Source organism: Pituophis catenifer, unplaced genomic scaffold (genome assembly GCF_029215685.1).
Source record: "Pituophis catenifer annectens isolate HBS135680 unplaced genomic scaffold, rPitCat1.0.hap2 SCAF_3, whole genome shotgun sequence".
Lineage (NCBI taxonomy): Eukaryota > Metazoa > Chordata > Lepidosauria > Squamata > Colubridae > Pituophis > Pituophis catenifer.
The window spans coordinates 178,256,009-178,279,652 of NW_027256883.1; the positions used below are offsets into that span (position 1 = coordinate 178,256,009).

Consider the following 23,644-nt stretch of genomic DNA (forward strand, 5'->3'; position numbering starts at 1 on the left):
AAATTAAGTCTGAGTTTAAAAAGAAAGACTTCCAGCTCTTTGGTCTCTTCGACATCTCTTGGTCGTTCAGATTTTTACTTCCCAGCAAGTAGCCTTGCAAATGATGCTAGGTGTATCACGATTAATAGATCTAAATGGACAGATTCATGATCTGGAAAGGGAAAAAGACCTGTGGGAGAATCTGTTTGGGGGAGGAATCTCTCACAGGGATATCTGGTTAGGAATAGATTTGGATGAATTAAAATGACTTTAATACTAAATCTTCTCAACGGCATGAAGAGGCTGTGTTGGAGGTCCAGAACAACTGGAAGGCCAAAGGTTTCCTGTCCTTTTTTTAGAGTCAGGGTTGTACTTTGTATCTATATTTACACACTTTTCCTATGTCAGTTCTAAACCTAAAAAGCCTCTAGCATGGTTTCAAGTAACTACTACCAGTATATTCTTCTTTAACCTTTCTATCCAAAGAATAACTTTCTATTAGGAGAGCTGTGAATATAAACCCAGGAATTCAGGGCAGTTTGCCTGCTGGTGTTGATGACAAGTATGCAGAAGGCAGCTGAACAAAAGAAAGATCTAACTGTCTGATTAGATCTGGAAGTTGCATGATCTTCCTTCTCCAGACAGAGAGTTTTTACTACTGCAATAAAATATATTGGTTGAACATTCTCACTCAAGATTATATTCTGCTTGGTAATTGCCAGTTTTTACAAACGATAACAAGATCATATCATTGAATACATAAAAAAGTATGTTGAGGCTTGCGCAAACTTCTAGGGAAAAAATCTTGTCAAGAAAACTGCAGGGACTAATCCAGGCAGTCGTCAAGAGTTAAAAAATATTGAAAGGCACAAAAACAAAAAGAGCTGAGAGGAGAGGAGGATTGAAAACTGATTGTGGGGAGAGATTGAATTGCTTGAGTCCATTATAATTTCTGCACAAGGGTATAGCAGGTTGGAATCCTGGACAGGAGCAATCCTGGGGGAGACAGAGGCACAACCCACTTGTTCAAATTTTTGCACCAAATCTTGAAGGATTGTCACTTTTTGCAAGAGCATATCCCTATTTGTTCTAACATTTGTGGGATTGGTGACCTTGAGATTTTAGTCATTGAAATAAAACAAAATGTTAGTTCAATTTGGGAGTCTCTCGCATTCAGTCTGGTAGGGTAATGAACACAACGTACCATCAGATGCTCTCTGACTTTCATGGTGCTCAAAATCTTCCAAAAACAAGATCGTGATCCATTTGGAAGAAAGGCATGGCTAGGCCCAGATGCTGTGTGTTGTCAATTGTGTGTGAATTCAACGAAGTATATTTAACTCACCTTGATGGTGTTTTGGAAGGCCTTAAAGACCTGGCTATTTTCCCAAGCCATGGGCTAAGGAGATTTGGAGCCCCTTGCTGGATATTAAAGTATGTGTTCTGTTTGGTCTGCCAGATTCACCATCTTGTTGTTTCCCCTCTTTTCTAGTGTGCTTCTTGTTATATGCAGTATGTTATTGTTCTTGATATATTGTTTTTATTCTTTACTTTAGTGTATATGTCAGTATAATGGCTTAACAAAATGTTTGAACTCAGTTGTAATAGGATTTTTCATCCAGGATATTAGAAAAACTGATGTTTGTAGAACAAAGAAGTGCAACAGTACAAAAAAGCTTAGGAAACATGCTGTATTTCTTTTCTTGTTTTGAAAATATAATGTAACCTGAAACAATATGGTCAGAGCTATCTTCCCTCCCCATAACCAACTAATGCTAAATAGCAATGCTATTTTTCTGGCTCCAGCCGGCTCCATGGTTCCAATAGTTGATATACATGACGCTCCAACCTAGTCAGGTGATTTCAGCCCCTCAGCCATAAGATCAAGCTCATAGCACAATGTTTCGTAGCGGTAGGCCATCCGGATCTGCGCCACGTTGGTCCTGGAGATGTTATTACCCTGTGGCCCATCTTCATGATAGTTCTTCCCCAAAATATGGAGCTTTTCCTGTCAAAGGGATGCAATGGGTCACACATGCATTCCAATCACTTTTTCCCTAATTCCTCCAATTAAAAAAGGAGCTTCTTTTTGCTCCTCTTCCTTCTTTGTATCTTTTTTCCTCCCTTTGATCAACTTTGTCATATTCTCAGGTATTCAGCAACCTTATATATTCCTTTGAGATTTTTTAGTAAGCCTCATGGAAAGCCAGCTTGGTGTAGTGGTTAAGGTATCTGCCAAAAACTGGAAGATCATGCATTCTAGTCCTGCCTTGGTCCCAAAGCCAGCTGGATGACCTTGGGCTGGTTACATTCTCTCAGCCCTAGGAAAGAGGCAACATCAAACCACTTCTGAAAACCTTGCCAAGAAAACAGCAGGACTTTCCCAGGCAGTCTCCAAGAGTCAGGTACAATTGAATGGAAGAAGCATCATACCCAGTGGTAAAATCCAATTTTTTTTACTACTGGTTCTGTGGGCGTGGCTTGGTGGGCATGGTGTTGCTTGGTGGGCATGGCTTGGTGGGCATGGCAGGGGAAGGATACTGCAAAATCTCCATTCCCACCCCACTCCAGGGGAAGGATACTGCAAAATCTCCATTCCCACCCCACTCTGGGGCCAGCCAAAGGCGGTATTTGCCAGTTCTCCAAACTGCTTAAAATTTCCGCTACCGGTTCTCCAGAACCTGCTGGATTTCACCCCTGATCATACCTCATGAGATAGGCCACACTGCAGGACACTGTTGCGTGCAATCTCACACATATCACAGGTGCTCAGCTTGAAGACTTGAGCAGCAATTGCATATTCTTCCATGAGAGGCTCCTGAGGAATAAATAAAGTGCTGAAAGGACAAATGCCAAAGATGCAGCCATCCCTCTTGCCTACTTCCCATCTGTTTTTATAAACAAATATCCATGGAAAGAAACTGGCTTCCTACCTTGGTGTAGTGGAATTGCATGGGATCATCAGTGGAGAGAGATACCATCAATCCCTTCTGATGGAAATCAAGGAGTGGGTTTTTGGCATACTCTAGGAAGAGACTGTTGTTGCTGAGTGGGGACATGGCAATTGGGATTTGAGCTAAGAAGTAGAGATATTGCAGCACAGGACTCTGGGGAAAAAGACAGTAGTACTGAGTTAGTACAGTCATGAAGCAAGATTTCTAATTTCTTGTCTGAGAGGATATAGGTTTCAGGTTTGTTCTAAGAGAAAGTTGAGTAATGTTGAATAATATTGAATCCTTCTTATGTTATTCATTATTTGTTCAGCACTTGGAAACATAAAAGTTCCAGTCATTTCACTTATATTCCCTCTTAGAAATCTATGATGGGATCTGAATACTAGAAGAATCTAAACATTTAAGGAAGCCAGCTAGACCATGTTTTCAAACCGAAGATGCAATTTTGGTGTATTACTATGCAGGAAAATCATATAAGCATCTAAAAAGGGTGCCTTATATCTGCTTTCTTCTTCTGAATGCAACAACTCACCTTCATCAGGTTCAAGCCATGTGAAATATTATCTGCAGTCATGAAGGCAGCCAGGAGGTGGGTAAGAGAACCAGCTTCTCCACAGTGAGGACGGAATAGGAAGGTGTTCATACCACGCTTCCTGGAAAAGATAAGGCAGCCTTTATGCATACTGTACATCTTAGGTTAATTAGGATAGGAGGATCCAGCTAACTAAGACTTTATTGGATACTATCATACACACACACACACACACACACACACACACACACACACACACACACATGCACTCTGATGTCCTTCCATTTCAAAGGCATAGTGAGAGGGAGCAGAATGCAATTGGACATCTAGATTTCAGGACCTCTAAATTCAACAGTCTTCATCTTATCTACATTTGTTTGTTCTTTCTTCTGTTGTGGATTTGGAATGAAGACTCTAAGAACTGGATTTGATGAAGGGATCTGATCAATGCAAATGCATTCTTGAAAGACATTAAGCAATAATACACTTAACAGAATTAGTGGGCGGCTATCAGAATCATCAAACTTAAGAACGTTGCTTGACTAAAGAGTTAGTAAAGGGAATTTGAGTATCAAAGCATAGTATCAAAGCATAATCCTTTGCAAGTTTAAGCCAGAACTCACCGTCGAAGATGATTCAGCACAAGGATGTTGGCATACATATAATACAAATAATATGAATAGGATGGATTTTTTTCATGGTTCCACTCCTCAGGCTTGGGACTCTTGGTAGAAAACATGTGCCCACTATGTTTGGACTCATCATCTACACTATCAAAACCAGTAACCTGCAAATAATAAGAAAACATTGTACAAGATGGCCAACTTCATCCAAGATGCTAAAATCTCATAGTGGTGTAATATCTTATTGCTTGTTATTCTTTGGGTCAAGACCCCCAATTTGATGAGTTGTTAACTTGCTTTAGTTAAGGATGTGCTGAATTGAATAGAAAGGGAATTTACCATATTTGCAGATGATACTAAGCTGACAGGGATAGCTAACACCCTAGAAGACAGGCTCAAGATCTAAATGGATCTTGACAGACTTGAACACTGGGCCCTATCTAACAAAATGAAATTCAGTGTAGAGAAAAGTAAAGTCTTACACTTAGGCAAGAAAAAACAAAAGTACACATATAGACTGGGTGAAACCAGGCTTAAGAGCAGTAACTGTGAGAGGGATCTTGGAGTCTTAGTGGACAACCAGCTAAATATGAGCCAACAGTGTGCAGCGGCAGCCAAAAAAGCCAATGCAGTCCTAAATTTCATTAACAGACAGATACAATCCAGATCAAGCGTGGTACTAATACCACTCTATAAAGCCTTAGTAAGACCACACCTAGAGTACTGCATCCAGTTTTGGTCACCACATTATAAAAAGATGTTGAGACTCTAGAAAAAGTTCAGAAAAGAGCAACCAGGATGATTAGGGGACTGGAGATAAAACACATGAAGAATGGATACAGGAGCTGGGCGTGGCTGGTCTAGTGAAGAGAAGGACCAGGGCAGACACAATAGCAGTGTTCCAATATTTGAGGGGCTGCCACAGAGAATAGGGGGTCAAGCTGTTTTCCAAAGCACCTGTAGGCCAGAAAAGGAATAATGGATGGAAACTGAACAAGGAGAGATGTAACCTGGAAATAAGGAATTTTTTTCTGACCATAAGAACAATCAACTAATGGAACAGCTTGCCTTCAGAAGTTGTGGGAGCTTCATCTCTTGAGACTTTCAAGAAGAGATTGGACTACCATTTGTCAGAAATGGTGTAGGGTCTTCTGCTTGGACGGGGGGGGGGGTTGGACTAGATGACTTACAAAGTCCCTTCCAACTCTGTTAATCTGTTAATAAGTACTCACATGACGTAGGAAAACACTCAGTTCCTTATTGTCCTGGGGATTGATTGTTGCTTCAAACACAGGCAGGAAAATATTCTCCAGCATCTTCCCAAAGTGTGGTAGAAAGTTCTTTGCCCTAAAGACATCACTGAGGGAAGAGATAGGAACCAATTCAGCTCAGTTCTTACAGCCCAGCAGAAGCAAATGGGCTGAAAGACAGTGTACAGTGAGGATGTAAAAACCTGCTGCCTCACAAAAGTCTTGGATGTATCCCTGCCCCCAGATATTTCTCCAAAAGTCATTGTTTTTCTTACAGGTTATGTTTAGATGCCACCAGAGTCAACAGAAATTATACTCAGCAGTTTACAATAAAAATATAAAAACAAGTAATAAACACAAGCAATATAAAAATGGTAAACACTGTATAACAGTCACCATTCATTCCTTAATGGCTCCCCAGAAGGGACTAGTGTGTCAGTGATGAGAGTTGTGAGAGTTGGGTTATGGGGGTTTAGGCTTAGTTTTGGAGAGAGGTTGGATTATGGGATATGGTTGTTTGAACACTTCAAATTATTGCTCTATTTTTTTTTCTTTTTTAAAACTGCAAAGCTGCCAGAGTCGTTCTGAAGTTAAGTAACTTCTAAATGTAACCCTCTTCCTCCTTCTCCATCGTTGTCATAATTGTCACCACAATCCATCTACCTTGAAGATGGAGAGTGTCCCACAACATGAAAGTTGCAACATAAAAATATTGCTTGCAAGTCCCAGGTTCTTTTACGTCTCCTACGTGACTATTAGAAGGTGATTATTAAAAGATATTGGTAACAGCCCTAGAAAACTAAAAAAAATAATAAATTAGATTCAAGGCTATACCATGGCTGCAGCCTTGGAGTAACAGTCAGGATTTTCCATCTCACACTTTCCCTTCGTTATGAGAAATACATTAGGAGCTAGAGTTTCCTTGGCATGCTGAGAATGGCAATAACCAGCGAGCAGCTGTCAGGTTTCGCATACAGCTGAGCAGTAAATCTTTGCCCTCTAGACACTGAAGCCCTTATTCAGAAATTGATTTACTTGGTACAAGTCTTTCAGATCTGATCCTTCTTGATTAGTCTCGTTATTTCAAACAAGAATGAAGCCATACATACACAGATTTCTCCAAGGTATAAATGGAAACCAAAAACCTTATATAAATGTGCCAGAATTCAAATTTTTTTCCCCTCCTCCTCTTCTAAGTCAAGAGTTACTTGACTGACCTACTAATAGTCATGAAAAATTCCTGATATATAATAATTCTATCTAGCTGGGAATGTTGCCTCACCAGTTTCATACCTTATGCCACCTAGCAAGGGCATGAAGAAGCCCACAGAAAGGGTGAGCAAAAAAGGCAGCAGAATTAAACCCAGGAGAAATCAGACAAGGATGTGTACAGTATGTGCGTGTATTGCATTATAACTTTATTTTCTGTTTCTTCTAAGCTGCTTTGGAATTGCTTTAAAGTTCAAAATCAGGAACTCAATAATGACTTGCAACTATTAAAACTTAGCTAGAATCAAAACTAGAGTCAAAACTAACAAAAAGTCCAACAGTTTGGCCCAAGTTTTAATCTGTCTTTTGTAAATGCTAACCTCATCCATTTGTACTTACTAAATTCTGGGTACCTGGATCATCCATCTCATATTGGGCGAATATACACGATGTTGGGTGAACCATTTAGCTAATTTGGGCCATTCTTCTGGTGAGCATCCATAGATGGAAAGTCGTGGCTCTGCATATTGGTATTTGGCATCCTCTAGATCAGAGCCAACTTCCTGATAAATCAGAATTAACAGATATATTAATCTGCTTCCAGTAGATTTCTTCATGCTCAAATTCAGACTCAAAACATATGTATATATCATACTATCTAACCTTAATGATGGTAGCAAAATACTCGCCATTGATGGCATTTTCAGTCTTCAGGTAGATATCACGCAATTCACTGGCCCCTACTGGGTTATATTTAGCATTGAATTTATCAAAGCGTTGGAAGGTCTGGCGGCCCTGCAGCACAAAGGAATAGTCAAGTACCCAAAGCCATAAATGCTGGTTTAATATTAAGAGTGATGCACCATTTGTATGATTTACCCATACTCAAGTAATAGAAATAGACAGAACTTACTGCGTGCACATCAAGTGAGTCCACAGTCAGATCAGACGGGTGAAGATTGAGCTTCTCAAAGAGCTGCCTCAGCGTCAGTGTTTCATCCTTGGATTTGTATACCACCCTTTCAGCATCTATCCGGTATGACTTCTTAATAAATCGTAACAGATGCTTTTGATTCATGCAAGCTGCAGCATGGATATGTGTATCTACCTGTTAGAGAAGCCAAAGGTCAGTTGAGAAGAATATGGTGGTTACTGTTGGGAATCCCTCCCCCAGAACCTATCATAAAAATGATATATGATTACATCAGCCTACTCTTCCGTGGTGCATCTCAGTTATAAAAACTACAACCCCCAAAATTCTTAATAAACCATAATAAGGGAGCCCTTCAATTCTATGCATTAAAATCATACTAATTTCTTTGAGAAAATTGGTCTCTAAAAAATAGGATATGTGAAACAAATAAAATAATTTGGCACTTAGTTGAGCACATCCTACCTTCCTTATTTTTGAAAGTCAGAAGATTTTGAAAGGAATGAAAGAGGAAGAGGCAGACTTTTAGAAGCAGGAAAATGATCAGAACTTTTGATCTGCTTCTTATCAAGCAGGAATAAGCAATACTGTCTTTGATAGGTTAACATTTTGCTTATTTGTTCACACATATATATTTCCAAAAATCATGCAAGAGTGAGATCATTGATGTATCTGAAATAATTTCTATAACTGCTATATTTAGGTGCAAATGTAACAATGTGAAAGTGAGAACATATATAGAATAGAATAACAGAGTTGGAAGGGACCTTCAAGTCCAACCCCCTGCTTAGGCAGGAAACCCTATACCCAGAGATGGGCTTCAGCCGGTTCGCACCGGTTCAGGTGAACCGGTTGTTAACTTTTTGCCCAGTTTGGAGAACCGGCTAATCCCATCTCTGGCTGGCCCCACCCAATCCTCCCCTCCCCACTCAGGAGTCCCCCCGCGGCCCATTTTGAAGTTCCAGGTTGGTGCAGGAGGCCTTCAAGGCCCAAAACAGGGTACGGGGGGGGCGTTGTGTGCCCCCCGCCACCCGTGCCCTGGTTTGCCTTCCAGAGTGGTGCGGGAGGCCTTCCAGGCCCAAAATCCCTGCTCTAGGGTGAGTTGGGAATGGGGATTTTGCATTATGATTGTAACTAGGAACCAGTAAAGGAGGAATGGAAAAATCCCTATCTGTAGATCAGCGTTTTTCAGTTTTGGCAAGTTTAAGATTGGCGAACTTCATGCTGCCTGGGTAATTCTGGTTATTGAAGTCCATACACCTTAAAGTTGCCAAAGTTGAGAAGCATGGGTCTACACTAGAGTTTAGGATGTTCCATTCCTGTTTTAGTTAGAGTTTGGTGCAATTAAATAAATCAGTTGTGGTTTCATTAACAAATAGTGATTAAAGTGATATGAATCATTACTGGATTTTTTGTGAGAAATTGAAATTAAAATTTGATCTGGACTTTGATGATTAAATAAGGGATTATGGAAATAATGTACACATTAATTCTTTTTCTTTTCTGAGCCTTTTATTTTTTCAAATCTGTTTTTTACTTGTTTATCCCTTAGCTTTGTATTTTTTTAATGTATGAAGGATAAAAAAAAAGGATTGCCAACATGATCGCCAATGTCCGATGACGGATATGGCACAAGAAGAAGAAGATGAAGGATCAAATACTCAGCCATTATAATTCTACATTCCTTATTTACAGAAATCATATCAAAATTTAGAATGAAATTGACTGGGAGCCATCTCATATAACGCAGGCTCTGAGTTCCTCTAACTCAAAAGTGTTTATCGATAGAAGAGAATATTTGTAGCTCAGGGTTGAACTGTGGGGTCCTTGGTGCTCACAGGTTGATGGTTTTCTTCTAGATGTTTCATTACCAAACTAGGTAACGTCATCAGTACTAGAAGGGAGTGAAGTTTGCTCTTATTTTCATATACTAGTGACTTACCCTGTGAGAGTTGATCAGTTGCTTCACAAAAAGTGTTTTGATTGGTACTGGGTCTCTACAGCCTCAGGCAGAGAAGGGCTATTCTGCACCCCTCCCTCAAATGTTCTTTAAAATATAGAGTTTCCCAGCATTTCTTTAGGAACTTCCAACATGCAAACTGTGGTTACTCATCCTAAAATGAATCCTCTTTACCTGGAGCTTCAAAATTTGCTGTTTGCTGGGGAGGTATGTAGCTAAAAGTCAGTCTACATTTAATGTACATCTGACTTTGGGGATATTTCTTCATAACCAAACAAAAGTGTATTTTCTGTGCAGCTGAAAGCCCTTGCTCGCTAGATCTGGATATCACAAAGCAAAGCCCACATTTTGTAATTAACCCCCGCACCCCGTTTTGATTGGCAGAGTGCTGCAGGAGGCTGAGTACTGTTCCAGCCCCTGGCTACACCCACTTGGCCACACCCACCCAGCCGGTCATTAGGGTAGAGAACCGGTTGTTAAATTATTTGAATCCCACTACTGCCTATACCATTTCATACAAATGGTTATGCAATCTCTTCTTAAAAACTCCCAGTGTTGGAGCATTTACAACTTCTGGAGGCAAGTTGTTCCACTGATTAATTGTTCTAAATGTCAGGAGGAAATTTCTCCTTAGTTCTAAGTTGCTTCTTTCCTTGATTAGTTTCCACCCATTGCTTCTTGTCCTACCCTCAGGTGCTTTGGGGAATAGCTTGACTCCCTCTTCTTTGCGGCAGCCCCTTAGATATTGGGACACTGCTATCATGTCATCCTAGTCCTTCTTTTCATCAGACTAGGCATACCCAATTCCAGCAACTACTCTTTATATGTTTTAGCCTCCAGTCCCCTAATCAACTTTGTTGCTCTTTTCTGCACTCTTTCTAGAGTCTTCACATTTTTTACATCATGGCGACCAAAGCTGGATGCAGTAGTCCAAGTGTGATCTTACCAAGGCAATATAAAGTGGTATTAATACTTCACGTGATCTTGATTCTATCCTTCTGTTTATGCAGCTGTGCTGTATAAACAGCACAGAACTGTGTTGGGTTTTTTGGCAGCTGCAGCACACTGCTGACTCATATTTAAATGATTGTACACTAGAACTCCAAGATCCCTCTCACAGTTACTACTATTGAGTGAGGTACCATATATACTGTATATGTGTAAGTCATTGTGAGGAATCTCTCCAAGTTCTTTATTTGACATTATGGTTTTTGATAAGGAAATAATATATAGCCAAATCCCTCACCTTCCGACAATTATAGAAGTCCCGATGGGGATTGTTCTTCAGCTCCTTCAATTCTTCCATCTCATTCAACATCTCATGTACGTTGAACTTTGAGGAGAGAAATCGCAGCCTTCGGTGGGTATAGGTTTTACTGCAACAGTCGCAAAAAAGACCACATATTTGCCCATAAGTGTCCCATAGAGTTAGGAAAAAAGCACAGATGTAAGAAAGCATTTGCCAATATCACCACTATCTGCCAGGCATGATGGTCCTACTATTGTAAGCTTAATAAATGACAGCTTAATGAAGCTCACATTCATGATTGAACAGTGATAGCTGGCCCATATTTGTTACGAAGTAGGACAACTTGGCTCTTGCTTCCTGTGTCTACAGGAAAGACACTTCTATTATACAACTGCTGCATTCAGCTATAGATATCAAATATCAATATAGGGCAGTGACTGTGGAATTCTGGGAACTAAAGTCTACACAACTTAAAACTGCCAAGGTTGAGAAACAGTAAACACTGATATAGGGAATTGGTGGTGGTTGGTTTACCATTTCTTCATTTAATTGCATAAAATCACTTTTGGAAGATTTTGCACCTGTGCAATTAACATTCTTAAGCTGGCTCAGTTTCTATGTCAATGATTCATGCCACAAGTAAGCATTTCTAGGGAAGACCATTTTTGTCATTCAGAGCTTTCAGAGCCCCCTGAAATGACTATTGAAAATTAACAGCACAGCTTCCTGGTCTTTTCAGATGGGAAATACAAGGAAACCAAGCAAATTTCTATTGAAAATACTTTAAAACCTACTCAAATTATGTTTTCTCTCTGATATGTACTATGGTTCCATCTACTTTGCGATACTCAGTACCCCAAGAAGGTTAAAAGCTGCTTTGCTCCACCTCAACATCACCAGTTCCTGCTATAAGACACTTACACAGGCCCCTTTGCTATAAGGGCAAGCAGGAAGTTCATGTCATCAATAAAGACCTCCAGGTTAGGGTAGGACAGGTCCATGGGCTCACCCCTGGCAGCAGCTTCTTTGTCAGCATAGACATATACCACCCCTTCCTTCATTTCTGTATGGTAGTTCAGATTCTCGGGAAGATTGTCAGTTTTCCAAAGATCTGCACTATCCTTCACTGGTGAAGTGAACACTAAAATCAAGCAAAGAAACACACAAGTGAAGATAAGGAAAGATATAGGAATAGGACCTATGCCATACTGTGCATGCAAATAAATTCTACAAATCTGTGGAATCATTAGAAAATAAGTTGATATTGGGGGAAAAAGATTCCTCCCCCCCAGTGATGCTTTCCTTGGTTGCCAAACCATGAACTTTTTGCTGAGATTCTTTCTTATGACTTCTTACATTTTGGTTATCTGAACAAAAGACTTCTCTTTACCTTTACCCTCCTGCTTTTCTCTTTATTGTTTCTTGCAGGGGTACCATATCACATGCTCACAATTTGTTCCTATTAAATTATCTTACTGCAAACCCTCCCTCCCCCCCCCAAAAAAACCCTACCACATGCTAACAACACCAAAAACTCTGGTGGCTCAGCAGACTAATTAACATCCACTTACATCTGCTGCCTGCAATTACTGCAAGCTCAACCAGGCTCAAGGTTGACTCAGCCTTCCATCCTTTCTAAGGTAGGTAAAATGAGGACCCAGATTATGGGGGTAATAAACTGACTTTGTATAAATATACAAAAGTATGAAGGCTGTTGCTTAACGCATTGTAAGCTGCCCTGAGTCTCCGGAGAAGGGTGGCATATAAATCAAATTTAAAAAAAAACCCACATATTTTGATTTCTGTGCATTTGTTCTACCATTTAGTCTTCATTCCCTCCTCTTTTTCACTCCCCCCCCCCATACATTGGTAAGCAAATGAAGTTGGAATAGGTTTGCTGAGGGTTGCATTTGGTTTTGGGGGCTGAGTTTGTCCGTACCTGTATTGTGGCTATTCTAAAAGGTAAAGGGAGAAGGAGAATAAACTCTGTTATCATTCAGGAACTTTGTACATTTTTCTAGTGCTGTTGGACATTCAAAGTTTTGTCAGTTTGTTTACACAAGAAACTTGTAACAGAAATTCTGTCCAAACAATTAAAGTTTGAATTACATGCAATTGGTAGGGGACATTTCAGTTCATGTACTATAGAAGAATATAGGTTCAATCCCCAATATCATCAGTATATAGGATAATGAGATATCAGCATTTTCCCTTTGCATTAACTATAAACCTAGAGCTACCTTAGCAGAAGGTCTCTGACTACCTGCCTACCTAAGATAGCAAAGTTAGGCATGCTTTAACAGAAGACGCAACATATTTGCTCAGTCAATGATAACATGAGAATCAGACTTCTGTAATTCCCTCAGGAAAATTCATCTCTTCCACTTTTGTATTTGATAGATTGGTCTCACAGGGCCTGTCAGAAAGCATATCTCACCAAGAGATGTGACACAAGACACAAAGTATCTACATCTTTAGTGCTCAATCTTTGCACTAACAGATTTTTACTATTATTGAGGATCAGGTTCCATAATCACTTGGTATTTCTGCTTTGGAAAACACTTGTAGGGGAAACTGACTGGGCTTCCTCAAGAATTGTTCACCCTAATGGCAACTCAGTTTATCCTGCATGAACAGCCCAAGTAGCCTTCCTTTCAAGCATAGCTATATTTTCTATGTACTCCCAGCAAGCCTTGCCAATAAGAAGTTTATTCATAAGTTACCTGGCCACATCTCTTCATTGGTCTTCCATACTTCATTTTCAATTGCGCGTAAGAACTGGGAAGGAGTCTTAGGGAATCGCTGGAAAGATTTCATCATATTCTTTTCTCGTATGCATATGGCACGATACAGACCCTGGCAGACTAATTCAAAGTCCTCCACAGATACCTACAATGTAATATATGTTAAGATTCCTAGTTCCAGATAGTTCATAATTATAAAACACAAGAATGATTGAAAACTACAATAGTCTATTATGGGATCTATATGCATTGTGCTATTGTAGTAATAATCGTAAAGATGGAGTAGTAGATCCAATAAGACCATTTGATAAGTCTTATCATGGAGAGAGAGAGAGAGAGAGGGAGAGACAAAAAGAGAGAAAGTTGGAGAGAGAGATTGTGTATGTCTCCCATTGCTTAGCAGCCTGTAAATCCTTACAAATCTTAATAGGGACAACCACTCTGCCAAATTTGGAGTCACCCAGTGGGTGGAACATAGAAAATATGAGGTATTAAAGAGAAGGAGAGAGTCTAACAAAAGTTTTAAGGAGGTGAATTGTTTTGCTTTTAATCTTGTAGCCTTGCTTTGAGATTATTATATTCATAATGAAAAGTGGGCAATATGTCTTGTAAATAAATATTATAGCAGCAGCCATCTTCTCCAATGAACCATCATCTGAGACAGCAATTAAAGGAAACCAAAAGATGTGATAAGATGCCAAAACAAGCACTTCTAAGCATCTGAATGATTTTTCATTTTTATTTCTTTTGATTCACTAAATCTCTTTTATGACAAATTTGTCTTGGATTCAGATTATGTCACTCATAATACAGTTGTTGCTGCTGCTAATTAAAGTAAATAGAATTTATCATTAAAAAAACCTTAGCATCTTTTCTTCCCCACTTCATTTCTGGATTATATCCTTTGGGATTCAGAATGTGGAATAAGGATTGGGAACAAGCAACAGTAAAATACTTTTTAACAGGATTTTATCAGGGGTGAAATCCAGCAGGTTCTGACAGGTTCTGGAGAACCGGTAGTGGAAATTTTGAGCAGTTCGGAGAACTGGCAAATACCATCTCTGTGTGGCCCCAGAGTGGGGTGGGAATGGAGATTTTGCAATATCCTTCCCCCAGGAGTGGGGAGGGAATGGGGATTTTGCAGTATCCTTCCCCTGCCAAGCCCATCAGGCTACACCCACCAAGCCCACACCATGCTCACCAAGCCACGCCTACAGAACCAGTAGTAAAAAAAATTGGATTTCACCACTGGATTTTATTATGTTATTGTAGACTGCAGTCTCTCCATTTATTCAGAGATGGTATAGTTTCAATTATACTTTCAAAGATTTTATAACTATATTATATACTCGGGGCAAAACTTTTATCTCAGGATATACATTGGCCTCATACAGTAGTTCCCATGTCACAGGTTCCTACTCTATCCATACCATTCTGCAGCTCTCTTGCCGGCTTACAGGGACTGACATAGGACAAAATGTTTAATGCATATTTGAAAATATGTATTTTCCCCTACATACTTTGTGTAATCAGTAATAAGCAAGATTTCTTATTTGCAACATCTACTTTGCAATAGGGGCTTATAATACTTTGCTTTTCCTTTGTTTGTCATTTTTGCTAGACAGTATAATAGTCCTCTTATTATACTTGTTATCTTCTACTTGCTGTTTAAGATGGTACAGTGAAATGTTACCAAGTGGAAATTAGATTTTACATAATTCTAGTTGAAAAGTCACTAATGATACTGTCACATCTGAATGGTGGAAAGAAGTGACAAAAGAAGGCTAAGACAGACAAAGCTCAGGATCTTTAGCTACTGACCCCTGCAGCATAATCCCCTGTGATCTGCACACGCTGAAATTTGGGTACATCTTCATACATAGCAGTAGTAGAGATGACCTCATCTAAAGTCGACAGTTTTGTTGAACAGTGTTCAGCAATAGGAACAACCAATGCAATGGTTTTCAGCCGCAAAAGCCTCTTCTTCCTGGGGGCCAGTAAAAGGAATGGAACACAAACTCAAACTCTGTTCATATGTTGGCAGCAGTTCAGTTCAGGTGATCATATATTTTCCATATATATATCATTCCTTGTTCTGTACATTTAAAGTATGTTCAGTTGTTAGGAATGGAGGAATATGAATTGATCAGTATGCAAATGCCTTTAAATGGATCTAGGATTCTAGGATGTTTTGGATTTTGTTTGCATCTTCAGTCATTCTTCCTATATAATCTCTCTAGCAGATTCAGATGAGAGAGAGGGCCAAGATCTGGGGCACCCGCTAGTAGAGTTCCAAGCACTTGACTTCTCCCCCATGCAACCTTTGAATAGATCTGCCCAATCAATCAAGAAGGAACAGAATCACTGAAGAATGCTGTCCCCTTCTACTAATTCATGAAGGCAGTTCAGAAAGTATAAAGTTTAAAATAGAGACATAGGACAATGATTATCTTTCAGTTTTAGATTTAAGGCACTTTCTCCCTTGAGAAAATGGCAAATGTGTATCTCTTCCCAGGCCACTGGCACTTGCCCCTCACCCAAGGAGATATTGACCATAGACATGATCCAATTCCTGATCCTCTCTCTTGTTACTTTAAGAGGAGAAGGAGTCAAGTCCACATGCAGCAGAGTTAACCTCACAAAGAATTCAGTCCACTTCGTTGAGGTCTACAGTTAAAAAACTGCATTTTCATTGATTATAAAATATAAAGCAAAATCTGATAGAATTTGCTTTATATTTTATAATCAATGAAAATGTAATTCCAGCTAACTAACCATCTTAGTTAGATTTATATTGATTGTTTCCTAGTATGATCTGATTGCTTATTTCTACCCTATGACTATTATTAAGTGTTGCACCTTACAATTCTTGACAAATATGAGAGCATATGCACCAAAGACAAATCCCTTGTGTGTCCAATCACACTTGGCCAATAAAAAATTCTATTCTATTCTATTCTATTCTATTCTATTCTATTCTATTCCATTCCATTCCATTCCATTCCATTCCATCTTATGACAGGTGATTTCCAATCTTTCTGGGCTGGTGAAATATTTGGAATGGTGTGTATGTGTTGTTGATTTTCCCTATTGATAAAATGGGTACAGGAAGAGATCGATTGTTATTTGCCATTTTGCTTAGCATCCCAATCTAGTCTTTCTTGGCAGGATACTTCCTAATACTGTAGATTTTTGTATTGCTTTGTTCCTTTTCTTAGTTAGATGTCCACCCTTTCAAACCCAACTCTGCCTCTCATTTTTCTTTTGTAAAAATGCACATGGGTTTTATATGGAGTTAGATATAAAGTTGCTATAGTTTCGTGTCAGTTTCTCTCTTAAAATAATTAGGTTAGCTGAAAGCATGATACTGTAGGTAGGAAGAAAGGTGGTTAGGCTGGCACTAGCACCATAGCAGAGGCCTTAGCTTTACAATGTTACTTTTCCAAACTTTCAGGACATATGCACAATTCTCACCGTTTATCAGAAGCACTTGTGTTTGCCTGTTTGATCATGTGGTCTTGCATTTCGTGATGTGAGATGGGACAGATATCTGCCACATCAAAAGGAGAGATTTCATGCCGTTCTCCTTCATCCTTCACCTCTGAGGCAAAGACCATCTCTGCAAAGGAGCGCATGTCATCGTCTGTTTCTGTGGGGAAAAGGCAATCGATCAATAGGTCATCTAAATCCACCAGATCCAACAGAAAGGTACATATTAACTTTGTGTATATCCTGAGAAGAGATTAACCTCTCAAATTGTAATGCTAAGAAAAAAGTATGGAAGTAGTGACCCATCTGGAAAAAATGTATTGGTTATAAGGAGAACACAGCAAAAGAAGGCTGCAATAATCTCTGGAATATAATATTGCTAGTGTTACAGAGTCCATGTTGCTTGGCCCTCAATATAGAAATGGGGATATGGAAAGCATTTCAAAAGGGACCCTTCTTAGTTCCTTGGAAAGTAAAGACAAGGAGGGAGAGAGATATTTTCAGACTTGCAAGATTCTGCTACTATAACCTTATAGTAGATTTGAACAGCCACTAAATGTGGCAGTTGTTAAGTGAGATTTGCCTGTACATAAAGCATTACAAAGAAAAGTTGCATTTCTCTTTTATTGATTATAGTTGATGAGATGAGTAATATGGGAGGAGGTGGGGAGAAAACTGCTGAAACAGACAGTGATTAAGAACTAAGAACAAAAGAGGGAATTAAAAGATCAAATGCAAAAATTGAAATAATTCCAACAATGCCATCTCCTGGCTATGTATGGTAGATTCATGGTGACTGGTGTCCTTCTTTTGGGGAAATAAACCACTCTTAGAAGAGATAAATAAAATCAACCTTTTTTTTTTTAAATAATATGTACTGTAACGCTTCTCTTTTTCTTTTTTAACTTTAAGATTAAAATGCGAATATTCAGCATAGAAGATAAATTATAGAATTTCCTGTATTATTTATATATGTATATTTATTTATATTCTGCCTTTATTATTTTTACAAATAACTCAAGATGGCAAACACACCTTCCTCCTATTTTCTCCAGAATCCTCTCTCAGTTAGGTTGAAAGAGGGTGACTGGCCCAAAGTCACCCAGCTGGCTTTCCTGGGTAAGCAGGTCTCCAGGTTTCTAGCCTGGTGTGATTTGAGAAATTAGTCAAAAAAGAAACATCTAAAAGAAAGTATCATATAATGTTTCTCAACCTTGGCAATTTAAGATAATATAAATTCAACTCTCACAGGTCCCCAGCCAGCATGCTAGGGAACAAATTACTATACAGGAAGTGTTCAATTTTCAACCTGTACTTAAATGAACATTGGTAGTTATGACAGCCTCAAAATAGGTGTTTAATTGCCCATAAAGCACTTCCAGTTCATATCACCACTACCCCATGGTCACATGACTGCATTTTAGGCCATTGGCAGCCTGTTCATACTTACATCTAGTTGTCAAGCAACCCACGATCATGTGATTACCATTTGCAATCTTTACTGCCAGTTTTCCCAGAAAGAAAGGTTGTAAGATGAGGGGGCGGAGGGAAAGTCTCCTCCCAGCCATATCCAGGAGCCCTCAGCCAGCTCCAGAGGCTACTGGCATGCCTAAAGCTGCCATGGCCCTGGGAGTTTTCAGCTTATTCCCCACCTACCCATGCATGAGAGCCTATAAATGGTTCCAGGACCTACCAGCACACATAAAGCAGCCATGGCCTTGGTCGTCTTTCGCCATGACCAGGAGACCTTAGCCAGTTCCAGAATCTAGCAGCATACAATTTCCTTTTCTGTTTTTCTGCAGCTTCTGAGAGACATGCACGGCCAATACAAGTGTGGCCTTCCTGCACAGAGTATTCTGTAAGTGGGTACTATTCTTGTAATCTTAAAACAGAGCCTCCTAAAGGACTGAGGCTGTGTGTGACTGGGTGACTCAGTGGGAAGCACACTGAAAGCATCCAGGCCTGCAGCAGCTTTGTGCATGCTGGTAGACCCTGGAGCTGGCTGAGAGCTCCCTCTGGCCTGCATCATGTTTCCATGTGCCAGTGAGCCCTGGACCTCTGAGTCTTCACTTATAACTGCAATTGGTTGAGCCAGGAGTCATTGATTGCAGTCATTGAGCTAAGTGGACCTACCATTGAGTCCTGGACCTACCCTGTGCTTCGCTTAACAACTGCAATTGGTTGAGCCAGGAGTCATTGATTGCAATCATTGAGCTAAGTGGTTGTGTGATCTTCACTTAATTACTAAGATTGTGGACCCAACAGTGTCGTAAATCAAGGACTGCCTGTATGTTCTAAAGGAAAACTGCATGTTCATAAACATAGCTTGAGATCTGATTGAAGGCTGACACTAAATAACTCATTCCATACCTTGCACAAATACATAAAAAATGAGTTTTAGCATAGCACATAACATCAAACTGAAATAAAGTACTTAATGCAAATTCCTGATTGTACATTTTTCCTATGACTATGGAAATAGACATTCCCTGAAACAATTGTTCTTTTCCAGTTACCTAGATTTCTCCAGATCTTTGAAAATTGCAATTCATTCATCAGAAGTTGATGAGATGGAAAAAGTGGGGAAACAACAAGTGTTTTTACAGGCCTCTCTCCATGGGCTCCTGCCAAATTCTACCAGCACATGGAAGGCCTGGAGTTGCTGAACTGTGTGCATTCATAAAGCCATCTCTCAATCACAGGAGATGTGCAGTATTGTAGTCTGTGGTCTTATAATAGAGGTGAAATAATAATCAGACAGGTATCTGATCTGTTGATAGGAACTGGAAGAAGCAAGGATATGATAATGCTTCGGCAAGAGATGGGCAGGAGGAATAAGCAAGATAGCATAAAATGTCATGATGATTAAAGAGGTATGCTGGAGATGAGGTTAGTGACAGCTGTGTGCAATGCCAGTGACACTGTATATTGGGAATGGGCTAGAAAGAATGAAGCCCTCTCTACTTGAGGGCACAGAATAGAAGATGGTAAGAGGGACAGTCCTGTTCTGTATTCTTACCTCCTGCTTAGAGGTGCTCTTTCTGTGTAGAGTTACCAGCTGACGATATGGAGAGTTGAAAAACAGGACAAATTTGTGGGTATGACTCACTAACTTTTTAGCTTCCTTGGCATCCATGTCAAAAAATTACAGCAAAAAATGCAAAACAGAGTACCTAGGTCTACATGTATATGAAATTACTTTTTCCAGCATCAAAAGACTGGTTTTTCCCTTACCAATCTTTATTTTCAATAACGTATGATGGTAATAACATAGAATTGTCCACCATGCCGTTTTCAAATTTCACAATAGAAACATATGATGAATCATGTGATCAACAGACTGCAGGATCATAGATTTAAAGGGGCTGAACTGAAGGTAATTGCTGGAATCAGGAAATAAATTAAATTAATGTAAATGAAGGCTGTTGACACTATTGACAGATTAGAAAAAGAAAGAAGTAGAGAACTTTTGTGGTCACAATCCACCAAGTTTGAATGGCTACTGTTGTGAAAAATGTCCGTAAAGCCCACAAACAAACAAGACAATAAAAAAGCCAAACAATAATTATTTTAAGCCTTTGCTTGCTAGGCAGGAGACATGAGGACAAAAAGAGTCCTCCTTTGTCCGGATATCTGGTAACCCTATTTTGTTGTTGCCACAGCCACATTCTACAAAGACAGAGAAGCCCTCTTTTTCCTAGTAGCACCAAATCCTTGCATACAGTGATGCTGAACAGAGTGACTCATATTCAGCTCTGTACCCAACAGTAACCAGGTATCCAGACAGTTTTCTCACCAGAGCAAATTGTGCCAATGATGCAATTGAAAAAAAAAAGACTTATAACCAATTCTCACACTTTCGGCATGTATTTATGATCGTTACGATCATTGCAACATCCTGGAGTTATGTGATTGCCATTTGCAACCTTCTCTGCCAGCTTCTGACAAGCAAAGTCAATGGGGGAAGGCTGTGTTTGCTTAATAAAAATGTGATTCACTTAACAACCATGGCTAAAAGCAGTGGTGAAATGTAAATTTTTTTACTACCGGTTCTGTGGGCATGGCTTGGTGGGATGGGTAATATGACTGAGTGGACGTGGCCAACTTTTTTTTTTTTTTTACTTTTAAAACCATTTTTCTACAACCTCTTTGGCTGAAAAGGGTGTTAAAAATGCTTTTAAAGCCTCTGACGATCCCAGTTGACTTGCCTGATCAGCAGAGGCTTTTTCTTTTTTTTTAAGCCTCTGACGATCCTAGCTGACTTGCCTGATCAGCAGAGGCTTTGTTTTTACTTTTAAAAGCATTTTTTTCTATAACCTCTTCGGCCCAAGAGGTTGTAGAAAAAATGCTTTTAAAAATTAAAAAAAAAAGCCTCTGATGATTGTGTGGCTCAGGTGGGCAATGGGGGGGGGGGCAGGGATTTTTGCTACCGGTTCTCCGAACCACCCGCCTCCATCGCTACTGAATCAGGTGATCCGGTCTGAACCGGGAGCATTTCACCCCTGGCTAAAAGGTTGTAAAATTGGATTTGATTCACTTAAGAACCTCATTGCTTAGCAATGAAAGTTCCAGTCCTAATTGTGGTCAAGGACTACCTGTATTTCAAATATTGACTCCTTAACAATACTCATGTTTCTTCAATAAATTGTACGATGGAACATTTGAGAGATGTTTCATTCTCGCACGTACAGAGACAAATGTCCGAAAAGCTGTGGTTTAAGCTTTCTGCATATTTTTTATGAACTGTTCAACAGGGAGAAAGAAAGAGTATTAACAAAGTGAATGAAAGCAATTAAATGTGTCCCATGATAATGTTGCAGGATCCAATCTGGGTTGCTGACCAGGACCAATGGTTTAGTCTTCCAAGTTTTCGGACTCATGCTGGAGTCCATCTAGCATATTCTGGTGAGAGGGAATGTCAGTTCCCTGAGGATGGGTCCGAGTCCGAAAGTTTGGAAGACTAAACCTCTGGTCCTGGTCACCGACTCATATTGGATCCTGCATTAACAAAGCATCGGGGGACATCATGAACTCCACAAGAAAAATTTAAATGTTTCTTCAGCCTGGGCAAGCATAAATCTGAGAATCACATCAGCAGCAGCACTTTCCACACATTCTTCCAATATATATCAAAAGGTGTGGCCTTAATCTTTACATATTCATAAATATTAACTGCACAGACCCTAAGACATCAACCCAAAGCCCTCCTGAACTCCATTTTCACTGGCAGAGGCACTGTGGGCCTGTCTTTTGCTATTTCCAGGGTGGCCCCACGGACCAGAACTAAGTACCCCGTGAGCCAAATCTGGCCCCTGGGCCTTGAGTTTGACACCCCTGTACTATATGCTGCATAAACAAGTTAGTAAATTTGCAATGTCTATTAATTATTTTGAGAGAATGTTAATATTTCAATAGTCGCTTCTAAACAAAACAGTTATACTTAACAAATAATGGTATCTTTATTATCTCTCTCTCTCTGTTCCCCCCGCCCCTCTTTTCTCAGCTTCCTAGCTGCACTGAGTTCCAGGTTCATAATAAACTTCTGAGTAAACTCCTGTAATTCTAGTTGGCATCGGTTGACACATTTAATTTTCCCTCCATTTACCACCTTATCCACTCTCTACCTTACCAGTTTCTGTTCAGGGATGGGAGTAGAGCGGGTTTTGCTGAACTGAGTTCACAGTCTCTTCCATCTTTTTTCACATTTTTGGTATAAAACTACTTGCTTCCTGTTCTACCAAAGGACTCATTTGGGGAAAATTAAAAGGCTTACCAACTCCTCATTCAAATTCTTTTTACCCCAGTACAATACTTAGTTTTAACTAAAAAAATAGCTTTTATAGATACAAGGCAACATAGTTAAATTGAGATTAAGTCTACCTATCAATCTACTGGGTATAGACCTACCTGGAACTTTCACCTGTGGCATTTTCCTACCACTTCAGTAAAGTTTTCAGGAACTGACTTTGGAATAGGCAAGTGGAAGAGTGAAGGTTCACAGCCAGCCAGCGTTCATTTTATTATTTATCTGTGCTCTTGTAACCCAACTCCTCTTCTCTAAAAGGAATGAACAAGTAAGCAACGAACTATTTAAAGCTGCAGTCAGACTAACTTTTCAGTGCAACCAATGATGCCATGGACTTATTTGGGGTTAATTGAAATGTACATTGAAATCATCACAAATGAAATACTATGGGCAGCATCCTATGTAGGGCTCTGGCTGGTATCAATGAGCATTCGTCTTTTCTCCTTGAGCAACATTTAGGTCTCTCTCCTTTTAGAGGAGTGCACTAATCTGAATGTGTATCTCACTGCATTGGCTATGTACCCCATTTAGCAATTTTTGAACCAAAACAATAAGATATTATTATAAACCCACACACATACATATATATTATACAAATATTAATGATATATTAATACATATATATTCTTTATTATGAAAGTATTTTTGCATTTTGCATATACCAAATGTGACATCTTGTTTTATTTTTATTATGCATTTGACAGATTCATGAAGTATGGTTACTCAAATGTTCAGTATGAACTACAATATTAAAAACCATAATCAATAACCACAGCCTTCTTTCCACATAAACAAACAAAAAAATAATCAGGAAGAATTGATGCTCAACAGCTGGACATTGCAATAAAAAAGGTTCTGTTTCCAGCCACAGTTACCCCAAATGAAATAAAATCTAAGTTATAAAATAGACTGGGCTAT

General features: G+C 39.4%; 1 protein-coding gene across 2 annotated transcripts; it reads right to left on the minus strand.

The window, feature by feature from the left end:
* Positions 1 to 1,676: 1,676 nt before the first annotated feature.
* AMPD1 (adenosine monophosphate deaminase 1) lies at positions 1,677 to 22,892 on the minus strand. Of its 2 annotated transcripts, none has more exons than XM_070939860.1 (15): positions 22,828 to 22,892; positions 16,906 to 17,080; positions 15,253 to 15,418; positions 13,411 to 13,576; positions 11,609 to 11,828; positions 10,685 to 10,814; positions 7,461 to 7,655; positions 7,211 to 7,342; positions 6,947 to 7,110; positions 5,321 to 5,447; positions 4,089 to 4,252; positions 3,466 to 3,586; positions 2,913 to 3,086; positions 2,687 to 2,797; positions 1,677 to 1,987 (listed from the first exon to the last, which is right to left on the minus strand). In XM_070939860.1, the coding sequence occupies exons 1-15, from the start codon at positions 22,847 to 22,849 to the stop codon at positions 1,829 to 1,831; spliced, it is 2,226 nt and encodes a 741-aa protein (XP_070795961.1). In that variant the 5' UTR covers positions 22,850 to 22,892; the 3' UTR covers positions 1,677 to 1,828. The 2 variants fall into 2 exon arrangements, with proteins under 2 accessions (XP_070795961.1, XP_070795963.1); XM_070939862.1 differs by lacking the exon at positions 22,828 to 22,892 and adding an exon at positions 17,956 to 18,012.
* Between the last annotated feature and the right edge of the window lie 752 nt (positions 22,893 to 23,644).

Coding starts and splice junctions, on each gene's coding strand:
- AMPD1 (XM_070939860.1), bottom strand. CDS start 22,849: ATGCCACAGGTGAAAGTTCCAG. Junction 10,815..11,608: donor CTTATAGCAAAGGGGCCTGT/GTAAGTGTCTTA, acceptor CGACTGTTGCAG/TAAAACCTATACCCACCGAA. Junction 3,587..4,088: donor GTGCTGAATCATCTTCGACG/GTGAGTTCTGGC, acceptor TATCTTTTCCAG/GAAGCGTGGTATGAACACCT.